Consider the following 15,000-nt stretch of genomic DNA (forward strand, 5'->3'; position numbering starts at 1 on the left):
GGAATTTTGGCCGACTTTGAACCGCTGTAGTGCCGCTAAAAAGAGACAGATTTCCACAGTGATAGTGTCTTTCAAAAGACATTTATACTGAGATTATTTTCATGAAATATAAAGAACAGATTCAAGCTACAACGACCATAAACGAATTTTTAAGATTCCATACAAACCCTTCTAAAACCATCGCGGCAAATTGCCGCGAAATTAGAAGCAACATGAAAAGATTTATTATTCGAATTTACGGACGTCATAGCTTCCTTAATGGCCTTATTTTCTGTTGAATGAATAATATCAATAAAAGTATTTAAAGTAGTGGCAAAAGTTAGAAATCTGTCTCTTTTTAGCGGCGCTTCAGCGGTTCAAAGTCGGCCAAAATCCCATACAGTTACTGTAAAAGAAGCCGTGTTTGCCCCCCAGCCAAGATGGCGGTCAAAAACCGTTGAAGGGTCTATAACCTTTGCTATTCACCTCTGAGCAACTCTCAGTGTCGGTGGCTAGTGGTGGATATGAGGGTCTCAATGGGGGTGTAGCAAACACGGTACACGGTTAAAAATTTCGCGTTGTCACGGTGTACGCTTAATTTTTACATCAAATAATTGTTCAGAGCTTAGGAAAAGCTACAAACAACACGGTTATCTGGACTAAATAATTAACGACACACGGTTAATTTTTTCCCTTTTTTCACGACACACGCTTCGCGGCTCGGCAAATATCCACCACAAACCACCTCCACTTTGGTGAATAGTTGAACTAATTATTGTGCCTCTTTACTTTAGGCAAAGCAGACCCAAGTCTCGAGATTGATGAAATCCTTGTCACCGAGGAGGATTTTCGGAAGGCGTTAGACGCCCTTGTTCCCTCTGTTTCCCTTCAGGAGCTGAAGAGATACAAGGATTTGCAACGGCAGTTTACAATGGCAAATAACATGAATTCCAAGTAAAGACACCGGTGAGATTGTTTGCGTTTCACTGAAACTGGAAATAATGGAAGACAAATAGAACGTTGTTCAAGGTACCGGTAGTTTTTACAAGTGATGGAGTCGATGATGAATTTGAAGGTTTCTAGGAATGAACAAACACTTTGACTAAGTCAATTACCGCCGGCCCTGTTAAAATATACTTGTAAAAGAAATTTAGGTGCAATTACTTGCAACATGCGATGACAAGACTTCGAGAACGACGGGGGTTGGCAAGGGCGGATACCTAGTATGATTTCATGGTGGCTTTAAAAGAATAGAGACTGTCCATACTGAGTTCAAGTTCGTCGGCGAGAGTGATTCATATGCGAGTAAATCTTGTAAAAAAGGATTTGTAAAAAGTTTGTGTTCTGCATCTACTAACTGTATATTTGATAACAGTAGTATTTGATCTTGTATTTCTGCCCGTGGATCGAATACGGGGTACAGTATTGCTATCTACATTATCAAGCCCGTGCGTCAATTTAAAGAAAAATATTATGTCTAGGTATTCATGCCAGTATGTTATGGGAAGCAACTTTAACGATCTTAATCTTTCTGTATAGGAAATAGGGCTAAAAAAAGCAATATCAGTATGTATTTGGTTGCGCGGCTTTTCGTTCTCTCAATACAAGAGATAAGTTGCACAGATTGGGCCGCCCAAATTTGCGAGGCGTAGCCGAACAGCGGCCGGACTAGTTTAAGTACATTAAGCGTCTTAAGCTGGTATCTTGTATAGGTCGTGTATTTCTCATAATGTATCTTAATAATTTATTCGCCCTGCCTGCCTGTTCATTTAGTTTCTTGCTCCAAGTCAAATCATCCGATACGTAAAGCCCGAGGTCGCGCTCGGTCGTCAAGCCCTCCAGAGGGCTGCCCTTAAGTAGTAGTAGTAGTAGTAGTAGTAGTAGTAGTAGTAGTAGTAGTAGTAGTAGTAGTAGTAGTAGTAGTAGTAGTAGTAGTAGTAGTAGTAGTAGTAGTAGTAGTAGTAGTAGTAGTAGTAGTAGTAGTACTACTACTAGTACTACTACTACTAGTACTACTACTACTACTACTACTACTACTACTACTACTACTACTACTACTACTACTACTACTACTACTACTACTACTACTACTACTACTACTACTACTACTACTACTACTACTACTACTACTACTACTACTACTACTACTACTACTACTACTAGGGAGCTTAAGATCTATGACGACGACGTCGTCGAAAACGCCAGAAAACAATGATATCATTGGTTAAAAGAGCATAAATAATCGTGCTGCACGTGCAGCACGGATTTTAGCTCATATTTTTGCGGTTCTCTGCGTGACGACGACGGGAAATCACTAAATTTTAGGTTTTGAAGACAACGTGAGCATGCAACAGAGAATCTTTCCTTCTCTATTTTCAGTCTAAAACCACACGTACCAATTTATTTTTAGGATACTTCGCCCACATTGTACGACGAGCACAAGATGGAAAAATCACGAAAGACTTTTACTAGAGCGAAGTTCTATTTTGAGGTGAAGTTTTCGTCGACGTTGCCGTCGTAGATCTTAAGGTCCCTACTACTACGACGAAGACGACGACGACTACTACTACTAGTAGTAGTAGTAGTAGTAGTAGTAGTGGTAGTGGTAGTGGTAGTGGTAGTGGTAGTGGTAGTAGTAGTAGTAGTAGTAGTTCTTTATTTAAACTCGGTTAAAAATCTTCAGTAATGACAGTAGTATTTTAATTACAATCATATGTAAAAATTAAAATAGCTATAAAAAACTAATTTACAAGATTGCCTAGTGGGAATCGAATGTTTCAAGAGCGCGGTTGATTTCCTTCTTAAACTTCCCAATTGATCTAATCGCCCTAATACTTTCAGGAAGAAAATTCCATAGTAAGGCACCGCTATAGCTAAAGCTACGTTTCAAATAGCTAAAAGTTGAGCTTACTGAAAGAATCCCGCGAGTCACAGTCTGTGGGTCGCTCACTGAATAATTCATGCAAGTACAATGGGGCTAACCTGTTGAGGGACTTAAAGATCATTAGAGCTTTATACTATCTTCTTCTTAATGATAGCTTGTCCGACTTCAAATTTTCAAGTAGCAGGCTTGAGTTTACCTCGCAGTTGGCTTGAAGAATAACCCTAGCTGCTCGGTTTTGCAATTTTTGTAGTTTCTCACATAGATAAGAACTCAGTCCATACCAAACGGGGGCAACAGAAATAAAGCCGGTCCCATTATGGATTCTTGGGGAACTCTGGAGGTGATGGGTAAAGATTCGGACATCGCTCCAAGCACAGACACTCTTTGACGTCGGTTGGTTAAGTAAGAGTTAAGCTACTGAAGCAGGTTGCCTCCGAATCCAAACACCGCGCAGCTTATGCAGAAGGCGTTGGTGACACACCGTGTCCAAAGCTTTCGACATGTCCATATATATCGTGTCCACCTGACCACCACAGTCAAGCACTGATCCACTATGATGGAGAGCTTCCAGGAGATTAGAGGTACAGGACTTGCCACTCAGAAATCCATGTTAGCACGACCTCACAACCCTAGCCAGCCTATCCTTAAGACTGTTAAAAACACACTTCTCTGAGACCTTGGATACCAATGATAGTAATGATATCGGACGATAGTTCTCCGTATATTCTGCATCGCCCTTCTTGAAGACCGGCACGACGTTAGCTATTTTCCACTCCTGTGGGATAGTCCCGGTGCTTAGAGACTTGTTAAAGAGTTGACACAAGGACGGCGCAATTACGGAGGCCGTTTCTTTGAGCAAGCGCGCAGGAATCTCGTCGGGATCGGTCGCCTTGGTAACATCAAGCGACTCCAGCACGGTTTGTACCTCAGAGAAACTTAAACACAGGTCAGTCATAATTGGCTGATCTTCCGATGGAGTAAAGACCTCTCGTATTCTAGGAGAGAAGACTGATACAAAATATGATTTAAATAAATTCGCTATTTCTTTGGGGTCATCAGCTAATGTCCTTGGAGGTAGCTGCGAACCAGGCTTGCTGGCGGTTGTTCCGGCGGTAGCCGTTGCCATGGAAATACGGTTAGGCACTGTGTGAAATTTTGAATTATGCTTTAGGATGGAATAAAAGCGCTTTGGGTTCTTTTTCACATCAGATACGATGGAACGCAAGAATTCCGCCCGGCGCTCCTTGAGCATGCGTTTTATTTCAGAGCGCAAGTTCTTAAACTTCTGTTCTAGAGCTGCATTATCAGTTGTTTTTTTTTTTTTTTTTTTAGTTTTCGCCGTACTGTCTCCTTTTTCTTGATTAGGTTTAGTATAAAGCCATCTATCCACGGCACAGGATTAAATTACGCCCCTTAAGCCTTTTCCTTGGGACATGATTAGCTACAGCATCAAGAAATGCATCCTTCCAGTTTTGCCAGTCCGTGTCGATGTTGGCGGCATCATTACATTTAAAAGATGAGGACAGTCCCAGTGAACTGAGTGACGCGCGTAGACTATCGAAATCTGCGCTTGCGTAGTTTTACACCAAACGGCGGGATGCTTTCACAAAGACGTCCAATTGTTCTTTGTGCAACACCTACTTCACGGACACTTGGTCATGCAGGCACCCCTCGTGGCAAACAGGTTTACTTGAGACAAGTAGTGGTCATTAAGGCATTCGATGAATTGCTTCTTTGCAACCTGTAGTTTAGTCCTATTCTACGAACAAATAGCATGAAGCGCATGTTCTTTTATAATGCTGTTAAACTTTGGAATGTTGTTACCAGTAATAGAGACTTTGTCTGTTTTTCAAGTGCAAAAAAATTCAGAAAAAGTTACTTTGATTTAATAATGTGCAAATTTACGCCTGACACCTTTAGGATTGACAGAGTTTTTTAGCTTATATGGTGACATTTTTAGTTTCTAGGTTTATAATATTTAACTACTTCTCAATTAGTATTTTAGTATTTCGTATTTCGTAGCTTAGTACCTTAATATTTTAGTATTTGAGTAATTTATTATTTTAGTTATTTGTATTTAGTTAAATAGGGCCATAAGGGAGAGTACAGTTTTTTTACTGTAATTATGCACCCTAAAATAAAGTGGTCTAAGTGTTCTAAGTCCATAGAATCCCACAGGATTTTACGCGAGTTGAAGTTACCAGAAATTACCATAAAATCGTATGAATCACAAACGTGGTCGAGAAAAATATTAAAATTTTCCAACCAGCTTGTAGTATTGTCCGGGTCAGGCCAGTAAATAGAGTTGAAGAGTATTTTCTGATCGCATGCCCGTTTTTAACTCGGCGGATACAAGCTCTAGGTCGTCTAGGGTTTCGAGATCAGGCGCGTATTTTCAGACGGCTTTGAATGAGTCCGATTTCACTGCGATGAGCCTCCCACGCCCAATCTTGTCACAGGCTTTTCAAACTCCTGGCGTTCATTTCCAGACATGGGCCCAGGCTGGCTGATTATATATCTCCACATAGAAGAATAAGGCTGCATATCAGGCCAGAGAAGCTTCTGGAATTTACACACACACGCCGGTTTGGTCGCAACATAACCGGCGAATCAGAACCAGATGGAAGCGGCTTAAAATACTGCCAAGAAAGACAAGTAAAGCCTTTTACGGGAATCGCAATTGGTGTGTTTTCAATCCCAACTGTCTCTAGCCTGTTCCAGGCTCCCAGATGGCAGGGAAAGAGGAAAAAAATGCGTGCGAAAAATGAGTGGGGGCTTGGGTCGAGGCGAGGCGGGTTAGCCCCCACTCCTTTTTTCCCACGCAGTTGTTTTCGTTTCCCCGACTATCTGGGAGCCTGGAACAGGCTAAACTGTCTCGTAATGGAAAGTTTCGAGTACGTGGTCAGGAACGCGATTAGGAAGACGATGACACCGGAGTGCGAGCGGCCGCTTCTTCGCCGCTTGAGCTCGGCCAGGGTTTGAACTATGTTTCCTTTCTTTCCTTCCACGTTTTCGTATCTTCGGTCTACAAGAGTTCTGATCCGTTCCTCAGTTTTAGCTGAGCAAAAAAGATAACTTTTTTTTTTTACCTTGGAAACATTTGACCGCCCCACCTTTACACTACGACATCTTTGATTCTTTTTTACTAGTGGGTGAGTTTTCAGTTTCAAATACTATAAATCAAAGTGTGCACTTGAAAAATACCTATGGTCGGAAAATAATTGGAAAAATGAACACATACCCCACCTCTTCCCCTGCTGCATATCTGGCTAAATTCTGCCAGATGAAAATTCCATACCAAGTACTGGCACTAAACCTTAATTACAAGTACAGTCATGATTGAATCGACTCCAGCAGCTAGTAGCAAAGCAATCATAAATGGTTCGCGGTGGAACGATCAGCATGGAACTTCAGCATTTCTCAATAATTATTTGTTTTGCAATTCGGCTTCTACTCCATAGGAACCGCTTCTTTCCGCTTCACCACTGAAGATCAATACAACGCCTGCCATAGAATATCGCTGTTCAAAAAAAATTTCGTCGTAGGCTAGGTTAATAATTTAAGCCTAAGCTTGGATTTAAAATGTTTAGCCTTGTCGTGAAGTTTGGAAAGCGGTCTTTGCAGAATGTAATATTGTTTGTTGTCGTTTGATAACACAGCATTATCAACTGGTGTTTAAAATATTGTTCCTGAGCAGCTAGCGGTGCGGTGGTCAAGTGGTTAGGTGACGGGTTAATAATGAACATTCCCAGGTTCGAGTCCTACTTCCTTACACTTTGGCTGTCTTTTAAAAAATATATGAACATTTCCCATAATCCATATCAAGCTTTCAGTCTTCTAAATTAATAATAATAGTAAATAATAATAGTAAATTCAAAGCAAATTAAGAATTAACGATAATCGTTAATTCAAGGAAGAGAATGGGTTGATTTTTCTCAGGCTTTCTTCACAACTGCTCAAGCTTCTGTAACCTGCAAGCAGGCTGTTTCGTTGAAAATGGCGCGCGGTCGAAATATAGACACTTGGGTAATAGTAACCAAGACCCTATATTTCGACCGCGCGCCATTTCAACGGAAGAGCTTGCTTGCAGTAAAGCTTCTGCTTATTAACTGATGATCTTCAAGTCGTGTATAAAGTCTAAATCAGGGGCACCCAACGGGAATATAGGTCAAAACCACTTAAACGTAGCATTGTTAAACGTATTTTGGTATTTAAATGGTAGATATAGGCATATTTTTATCCCCTAAAACTCTTTCATCTGTTCGGATTTCCTAGCTGAAAATCTAGTGATCCGAAAATTATAGGTATCAAAAGTTACCTTTTCGAAAATTTCAGCCAGAAAAAAGGCTCCCGAAAATTCAAGGTGACCTTTTTAGGGTAAAAATCCTTTAAAAATGGAGACAGGACAGGCAGGCAAGCAAGAAATTTTACAACAAATGTCCCGAAAGTTCTAGATCTCAAATCGTCTTCCGCACAGGTATTTTCCGAAAATTGACGTTGGGTGCCCCTGTCTAAATCAATCAGCCAAAACGTAAGCACTGAATACGAAAATGCATTGCTTAATTACCAATCTCTGAAAATTTGAGCACTATAAAACGAACACTCTTTGAGAAACATTGCTTCAAAAATTTATAAATTTTCAACTGATAATCTGTGTCCTCATAATGTTTTTGCCTCCAGGTAATCTCTCAGATATTGACGTTTATCATCTCGCAGATTATTTGGGCTTAGATAACTTAGATAACTAAGATATATACAAGGTCTACCAACTTTTGAAGTCATTTTATTTTTTATGGCACGATGCCGATGAGCAAATTTGTATGTTGATGAAATAAATTGTAAACAGACTCCTCAATGCAGATCATGGGATAATATTCATGAGGACTGACCTTTGTCTTGGTCATTGGAAAGAGTGCCTGCGATAAATCGCATGTCCACGTCCAAAAATACTCCCTTTAAGCATTGTCACATGATCTGCTTTGGGAAAATAAGGGAATGGGCTCAATTCCTTTAATCAACCCGTAAACTGGAACCTTTTTTAAAGCTTAATTGAACGAACAACAGTTGATGATTCAGCTGCTTTTGTTAAAATGGTCACGCTTTTGCATTTCATCCAGATTCGTGAGTTCGAACCACCTTGTACGGCATCACAAACAGGACCGCGAGAGAACTTCACATATGTATTACTGAATGGTTCTACTAAAGAATACATCGAGTACATGTATCCTAGTACCAACTTGTTCTGCATAAGAAAGGGCTGCGGCGAAGTCCTGTTTGATATCTTTAAAATGACCGTGACACGAAGATTTCAGCCACATTTTCAAAAGAAATTATTTTTTTTATGAGCATCAAAGGAAAAAATATTGTCTGCCATCAGCTGGAACTGAAAGTAATAATTCAGACGAAGCGCATGCTATATGCTAAAAATCACATGTCAGTTTCATGAGGCATCCAGTTTGTAATTTACAAAGCGTGTTAGACGCCTCCCCGGGGTGGGTGGGGGGGGGGGGTGGACTTCGCATATCAAGGAGTGGGGATACTCGTCGCATTTTGAATGAAACGGACCCCTAAAGGAGACCAATCTGGGCGTGGCCCAGGCTTTTTTTTACCCCTTCACAGCTACATTTGATGGCGTTTGGCCCAGAACACCCCATAAGTGACACCAAAATCCGAAATCTACACCTCTAAGCGAGAAGACGAGCATACATACCCTTTTCATATTTCCCCCCCCCCCCCCCTTTTCCCCTGGGGGTTAGACGACAATTTACAAGGGCACCCAACGAGAAAATGAAGCCAAAAGCCTTCAATGATTTCTAGGCTCCTTGTAAGGTATAAAGACTGTCTAAAGAGATCTTTTAATTAAGTTAATTAAATTTTAGGGAATAATATCTTCATTTCAGAACTTCTGCTGGCTGAACGTGGCCTTCTAAAAACTTTCTAGCGAACCGTTTGCTCATAACAAGCTGCTACAATTGTAGATGACGTTTTTAAGTGCTAAAAATTGCAAAAATATCCTTCCGAAAATGTAAGGGACTATTTTTCCCTGGTTGCGAATCTTTTAGGTGAGTGGTGTTTTATTGAAGAAATCTATAACTGTTTGGCAACGCAGTTCAAAACCGAAATTCTTGGAACAGTTTGACACTCCCGAACACTGACATATTTCACCGGGCGAGGATTATGGTTGAGTGTCCCTGAATTTGGCAGTTTATCCAACGCCGCTGTGATAAGGGTAAATTAACCACCGCAAAAAAGATTCGAGAGCCCGTCATTTCGAGTGTTGCAGCCATTCATCAATATTTACAAAACGTGTTAGACAAATCTATCCACTGCAGATGTGATTGGAGTAGGTATTTAAACATGTGCAATTGCATGCAAATCCAACGCCGCTTCCTTAATTTAAAAGAAAACCTGTTCTTGTATTTTTTTAGTTTAAACAATCACACTTAAAGATTTGATCTACACTCTCGAAAGTTCTAACCCTTCTGGTGGAACATATAAAGATCACCACAGGATACCTTTGACATGGCTTCTGCATTTGAATAGTCGGCGACGTTTAAGATTTTATCAGACTCAACAGTACTTTTATACATACAATAAACATCACCATTGGAAGATACATTGCTCATTACATCAGTTTCACCATTTATTCGTCTCACCTTAAGATTTCGGCTCGGTGAGCCGGGATGCACCGACCGCGGCACTGGATATCTTTTAATCCAAACCGGTTTAATCAGTGAAATAGGTTTTTTTATGCGATGGTTTCGGAAAGATGAAAGTTTCAATTAAATACTGTCGAGTCAAGTTCTAGAAGTTTCTGTTAATATGGAACACTATCAAGGGCCGGCTACAAGCTTATACAAATTGGAAATTTTATTGCCTCTGGCGACGAATAATTTACCCTTAAACAGAGACACATACGAATTTGGCTTGACTCTATTCATTTTTCATCTAGCCCCAAACAAGTAATATATCAGGCAAACTGAATCTGGGGTGAATTCGTTGCGTTTCTTTTTAGTGATTGAAGTTTAGGAAAAGGGGGAAAAATTCGTGAAAAAATAAGACAGGGCCGGGTTCAACTTAATGTCGTTGCAAAGACGAATTTGAATTTCAAGAATGACAGAGCTTGTTTCTTCATAAATTAAAACTCTTTGACTTTTACAAGTTCTTGACTGTATCTTAAAACCAAAAAGGTCTACGGCATTTTTTTGTATGACATCGAGGCAGTCTTTTTGTCTGACCATCCACCAGTTGATATTTCACACTCCAGGCACATGACTCTTTGTTTTCATAATTTTCGAACAGCTATCCACCTTTTAGTGCCGGTTAATATATTCCCATAAAACTTTCCAGTGTTATGAGATACCATAATTATATTTGATTATAGTATCTGGAGAGTATTTCTACACGCTCTAAGGATTTCCAATCGCTCATTGATCAATCTTTGACCCTTGGCGTGCGATGTTTAGAGAATCCAAGAAAGTTCCAAAACCATTTTGTTCGAGATGCCGTACATTTGAACATCTTCCCAAATCGCGTATCAGTTCCCTTAAATGCCCTCGAAACACCACAAGCCCCTTACAGTGAATGTAAATATTCTTTTGGTGAATGGTAATTTGATAACTTGAACCTATTGTACCTGCAAGGCATATATAAATTTCCAGAAAATTCTACGACTAACATCGTGATCTGTCTTTGCACCAATGAATATATTTAGAGCCATTCAAGGGTCTTTTGTGGTTTTATAAACGATTAAGGCCAAGCTTGGTTTTATAATCACGTAGAACCACTGTGCACTCAAGTTCTCCCTCCTAGCTAATCGACAACATGGCAGAAGGTCCTTCGAACCAGTCTGACTCACGTCGACCCATGCTTGGACAACTTTCAGGTCTGCGAATAGGAAATAATTCTCTTCTAGTTTATTCCATGAAATGTTTCACGTTTAACTGTGCAGTAATAGAATTTTTCATACTTGGTTTAACAAGAACATATTTGCTAGTAATTTAGGGAAACGTGCATGTTACAGTTATAGTTGTTAGATATGCGCCTACACTGGCTAAGACATTCCCACGTTCTCCGTTTAAATTTTTCCGCAATGTTATATCTTTTTCCCCAGTTATCTAGAATGCGACATAATGTGCAGTTCCAAATGAGTTCTCAAATTCAAGGGATGTTACAGCAGTTAATATGTGTCAGTGGACATTTCCACCTTCTCCTTTAAACTTTGCACAATTTTATTTCTTTTTCCTAGCTATCTAGAATGCGACTGATATAATGCGTAGTTCAGTCCAAATGAGGTTCAGATTCAAAAAAGATAACAGCAGTTTGTGACAAGCTAAAAAAAACAAATTGATCGCTGAAGTCGTTGTACTGAAATTCTCGGCAAATATAGTGATAATTTTTATCTGGACACATTCAAAACATCGTTTAGGGGGACTTTGTTATTAGCCAAGTGGGAAATTTATTTTGCACATAAACTTAAGAACCAATGTAGTTCATCACGTTGGGTTGTTAGAGCTTAGAAAAGCTCATGGCTTTGAGTGACATCCTTTTTCTCGATCCTTCGGTCCTCTAAGCTGACCCTCAGCTGTTTGCTCGAGACGGAACAGAAGAAGTCTTATAGTATTATAAATACGAATATCACATTCATTTGAAATGATTTTTTTCTTGAGCTCATAGATCACAGTGTGAAATAATTTGTTTATAAAGTCATGTCTTTATGACTTGCAAAGCACAACAGAAGCTCTCCGTTTCCTGCTAATGAATTTGAACGGACTTTGTATTGAAACATCATGTGTCCGACTTATAATTTCTCCCAGCTATTTGCAATGCGTTTAGCGGACTTTATCAGGATTATCTAACTAAAGTCGCTTTTTACGGTTCCATTTATTAACCAATAATTACATGGCCAATCGCTCCGAACATTTGACAGTGTAACACACCTTCCGAGTCTTTACTGAGAGGCGATCAACTGATAAGTTCTGCAAAACTCCGTCGTAAAAAGTGGTATTGAGTTCTACCGTCCGGCTTTTCATAAAATGTGTCTCGCAATGATTCAAGGGGTTGCAATGTCCTTTACTCTTCAGTGAGCAATCGAATTGGAATGACTTGTGTGAAACATTGTCAAGTTGAAATGCAATCATTTTCAAGTTAATATCTTTCTCCGGCCACATCCATGACTGTTATTTTTGTAATTTATATCGTGTATAATTCAAAAGCGCCAGTCAGATAAATGACTAAGTTTCCTCAACTCAATTATTTTTCCAGCTTCGATACATTGTAACGAATATTGCACCCACAAGGTATATTATAAGAAAGTAAAAACAGAAGGGATTAACCCTGAAGAAAATTATCGTTCTTGGGTGCGGCCAAAGAAGAAAAGGCTTCGAAGACGGCGACCCGATTTCCTCACCAGTTTGCCACACAGTTTGACGAATTTGCTAAACAACTGTACCACAGCTGAAAGCGAACACGCAAACGACTTCCTGTGTAACGGCTACATTTCACAGCGCGAGGCAGGCTGTGCAAATGACCTGAACGACCAACCTCATACCCAGGGCTTTTTTTCTCTCGGCGGAGAAAATCCCTGGGAACTAGATTGCTGAATGAGTCAATACGACAAAAGAAAGACCAGAACCAGAAATAAACGAGTGTGTGGCATAATCCGCTGAAGCTTTTAGTTCACTCTGAATCAAAAGCAAATGGGTTTATCGAAGATGACTCCGGAAGTATCTAAGTGTATCTCGTAGGAGTCGAATAACTGATATAGATGCCGTTCCTGGCATAGCATAGAGAGGCCTAAACCATGCTTTACGACGGAAGTTAATCTTTCGTTAAACTGAGTACAAATGCAAGAAATTTAAGTGGCTTCGACGGCTACGGCAGCGCCACGAAAAGATTTTTATCATATTGGTTGAATAAGGAAAAATAGTTGCGCTTATCGTGCCAAGAACGTCAGTGAAGCGTTCGTGCAGTCTCCATCTCCATCTTTACGTCAAAGCCGTTCGTATCCTTTCACATATAAGATACTTCGCCTACATTGCACAACAAAGACAGCGAGAGAAACAAGTAATAGAGAAAGACTTTCTGTAGCACAAAGTTATATGTTGATTTTGAAAGTAGAGGTTTTCATCCGTCTAATATCTACCTACTACGGAGGATTCAGTGAGGCGAATCGTTGGAGCCAGAGAACAGTTTGCACTTACAGTATTGTCCCTAGGATCATTCATTCATGTCTCAAGTTTTCATATTGTTCGTGAAACTTACGTTTTTTTGTTTTTTTTGTCTGTATGTTGTTGTTTTTTTTTTTTGTTGTTTTTTTTGCTGCAGGAAGAAACTTTTACAGTAGCCAGTTGAGCCTTTTATCAAGTAAATACAGGGTTTCTATACTGCCAATCTTCCACGGTTATTGCCGTTTCTTGGTATGCAGCTAACCGCGGCTTTGACGTACTGTAAATGTGTGGGATTTTGATCGACTTTGAACCTCTGAGGAACAAACAAATTTCAATGTTACATAGATGTATATATATGCCGCCACGAGAATAAGTTTTACTTAGGAAATTTCACAAGCCGCCAACAATAGCTCAAAAGAATCTTTATTTCACACGTAGATCAGATCATCACACTAGTGAATTAATTAACTACTTATCTAATTTGTATATTAGAAGGTATATTCTTAGTTGAATAAAGTTCTGTCTGAAGAGCGCGAAACTCAGAGTAACAGAGAATTGATGCGTCCTCTTTAATCCTTCAACTTATGTATACTTAGCTCTGCTACCACAGCATTGAGCACTTTACGCCAAGGTTGACTCTACCTCCACTTTTATTACTGCATTATTATATCCAAATAAATATTATGTAACAAAAAAAGCTCGTTCGTCTTATATTGGAATTTAAAGTTTCCATTGCCCTCCCAAAACAAAAATTTTGTAAAAAGTGATTACCTCAAATGAGATAATTTTCGTTTGTTGACATTGTCGCCGGAAACTGATTATCATCCTTTATTAACTTACTAAATTAATATAAGCTCAAAAACTTGTTTTCAAGCCGATTTTTCGATAAGCCGATAAAGCTTATTTACAATTGTTTTTAGTCTGGAAACACTGAATGCCATACATAAACTGTGATTTTCGCCATGTTTGACCCCCAACCTGGATGGCGCCGGTCCACTCGATGGAAAGGTCTGTTCGGTTTAGGTGCAGGTCACGCTTTCGTGACCTCACTGTTAAATGCTCCGAAAAAAAAAACCAAGAAATGATGTCTCACGGAGGCAGAGTGGTCGCGTGGCCGAGTGGTTAAGTTGCCGGATTTACTGTAAAATCCAGAGCTCCCCTGTTCGAGTCCCTCTTCTGTCCACTGTTTTCCGCCAGTTGGCATTTCTAAAAGTTTGTTGTGTTTTATTTCTGTCGTGTGTTTCATTGGCATTGAAAAACTCCTTAGAAGGAGTGGTCAGTTAAGCAGACTGCCATTAAACCCTGGTGGAAATCCTAGATTGCTACACTACACCTTTCCAAAACTATATACTCAGGCTTTTGTAAGATAAGAATAAGTGGAATTTGTTTAACAAACTTGGAAAAGAATCTGTGGCTCATAGTCATACGTTCTGTCGCTTTCCTTTGAAGGAAATTTGAAGTTTAAGTTTCATCAAACGTTTTTTCTGTGTGTGTGTGTGTTAATTTTATCTTTGCATGAGCATTTATAAATGAATTAAGGAATTAGTTCATGCTTTATTTGTACTTATCTCATGTGATGACACACACAGGAAGTTTGAAATAACACTGGAGGAGCTTAATAGTTAGTCTTTGACATTCGCACTAGTGGACAAAATTGTTTTTGTTGTGACAAAATTTCAGACAAATATCTGTTTCCGGTAAAATTTATTTTGTTATGTTTAGGGTCGCACGCAATTTGCATTCCTGACATACACGCATCAATGCGTACAAAAGAAAACTTTCCTACTCCCGCTAGAAGTGTGTCACGATATCACGCTATATTAAAGACAAGATGCGGCTTTCGCTTTTGTTAAAGTTTTATTGCTTTTAACTTGCATGCAGGCTAGAATGGCAAATGTGTACAATCTGCACTGTATTTACAGACTTCATAACTTAAATATCCAGCTAGCGTTATTGGAATAGGAGCGT

The 15,000-nt window shown here is 39.6% G+C and overlaps 1 protein-coding gene across 1 annotated transcript in view; it reads left to right on the forward strand.

Moving 5' to 3' along the window:
* LOC138026944 (peroxisomal ATPase PEX6-like) overlaps window positions 1-15,000 on the forward strand; it is a 39,307-nt gene that overhangs the window by 12,041 nt on the left and 12,266 nt on the right. Inside the window, exon 9 of the mRNA XM_068874416.1 lies at window positions 774-945. Within this exon, the coding sequence (XP_068730517.1) occupies window positions 774-937 (164 nt within the window). The 3' untranslated portion in view covers window positions 938-945. The remainder of the gene's footprint in view (window positions 1-773; window positions 946-15,000) is intronic.

This window comes from Montipora capricornis, chromosome 12, assembly GCF_036669925.1.
Source record: "Montipora capricornis isolate CH-2021 chromosome 12, ASM3666992v2, whole genome shotgun sequence".
NCBI classification, from domain to species: domain Eukaryota; kingdom Metazoa; phylum Cnidaria; class Anthozoa; order Scleractinia; family Acroporidae; genus Montipora; species Montipora capricornis.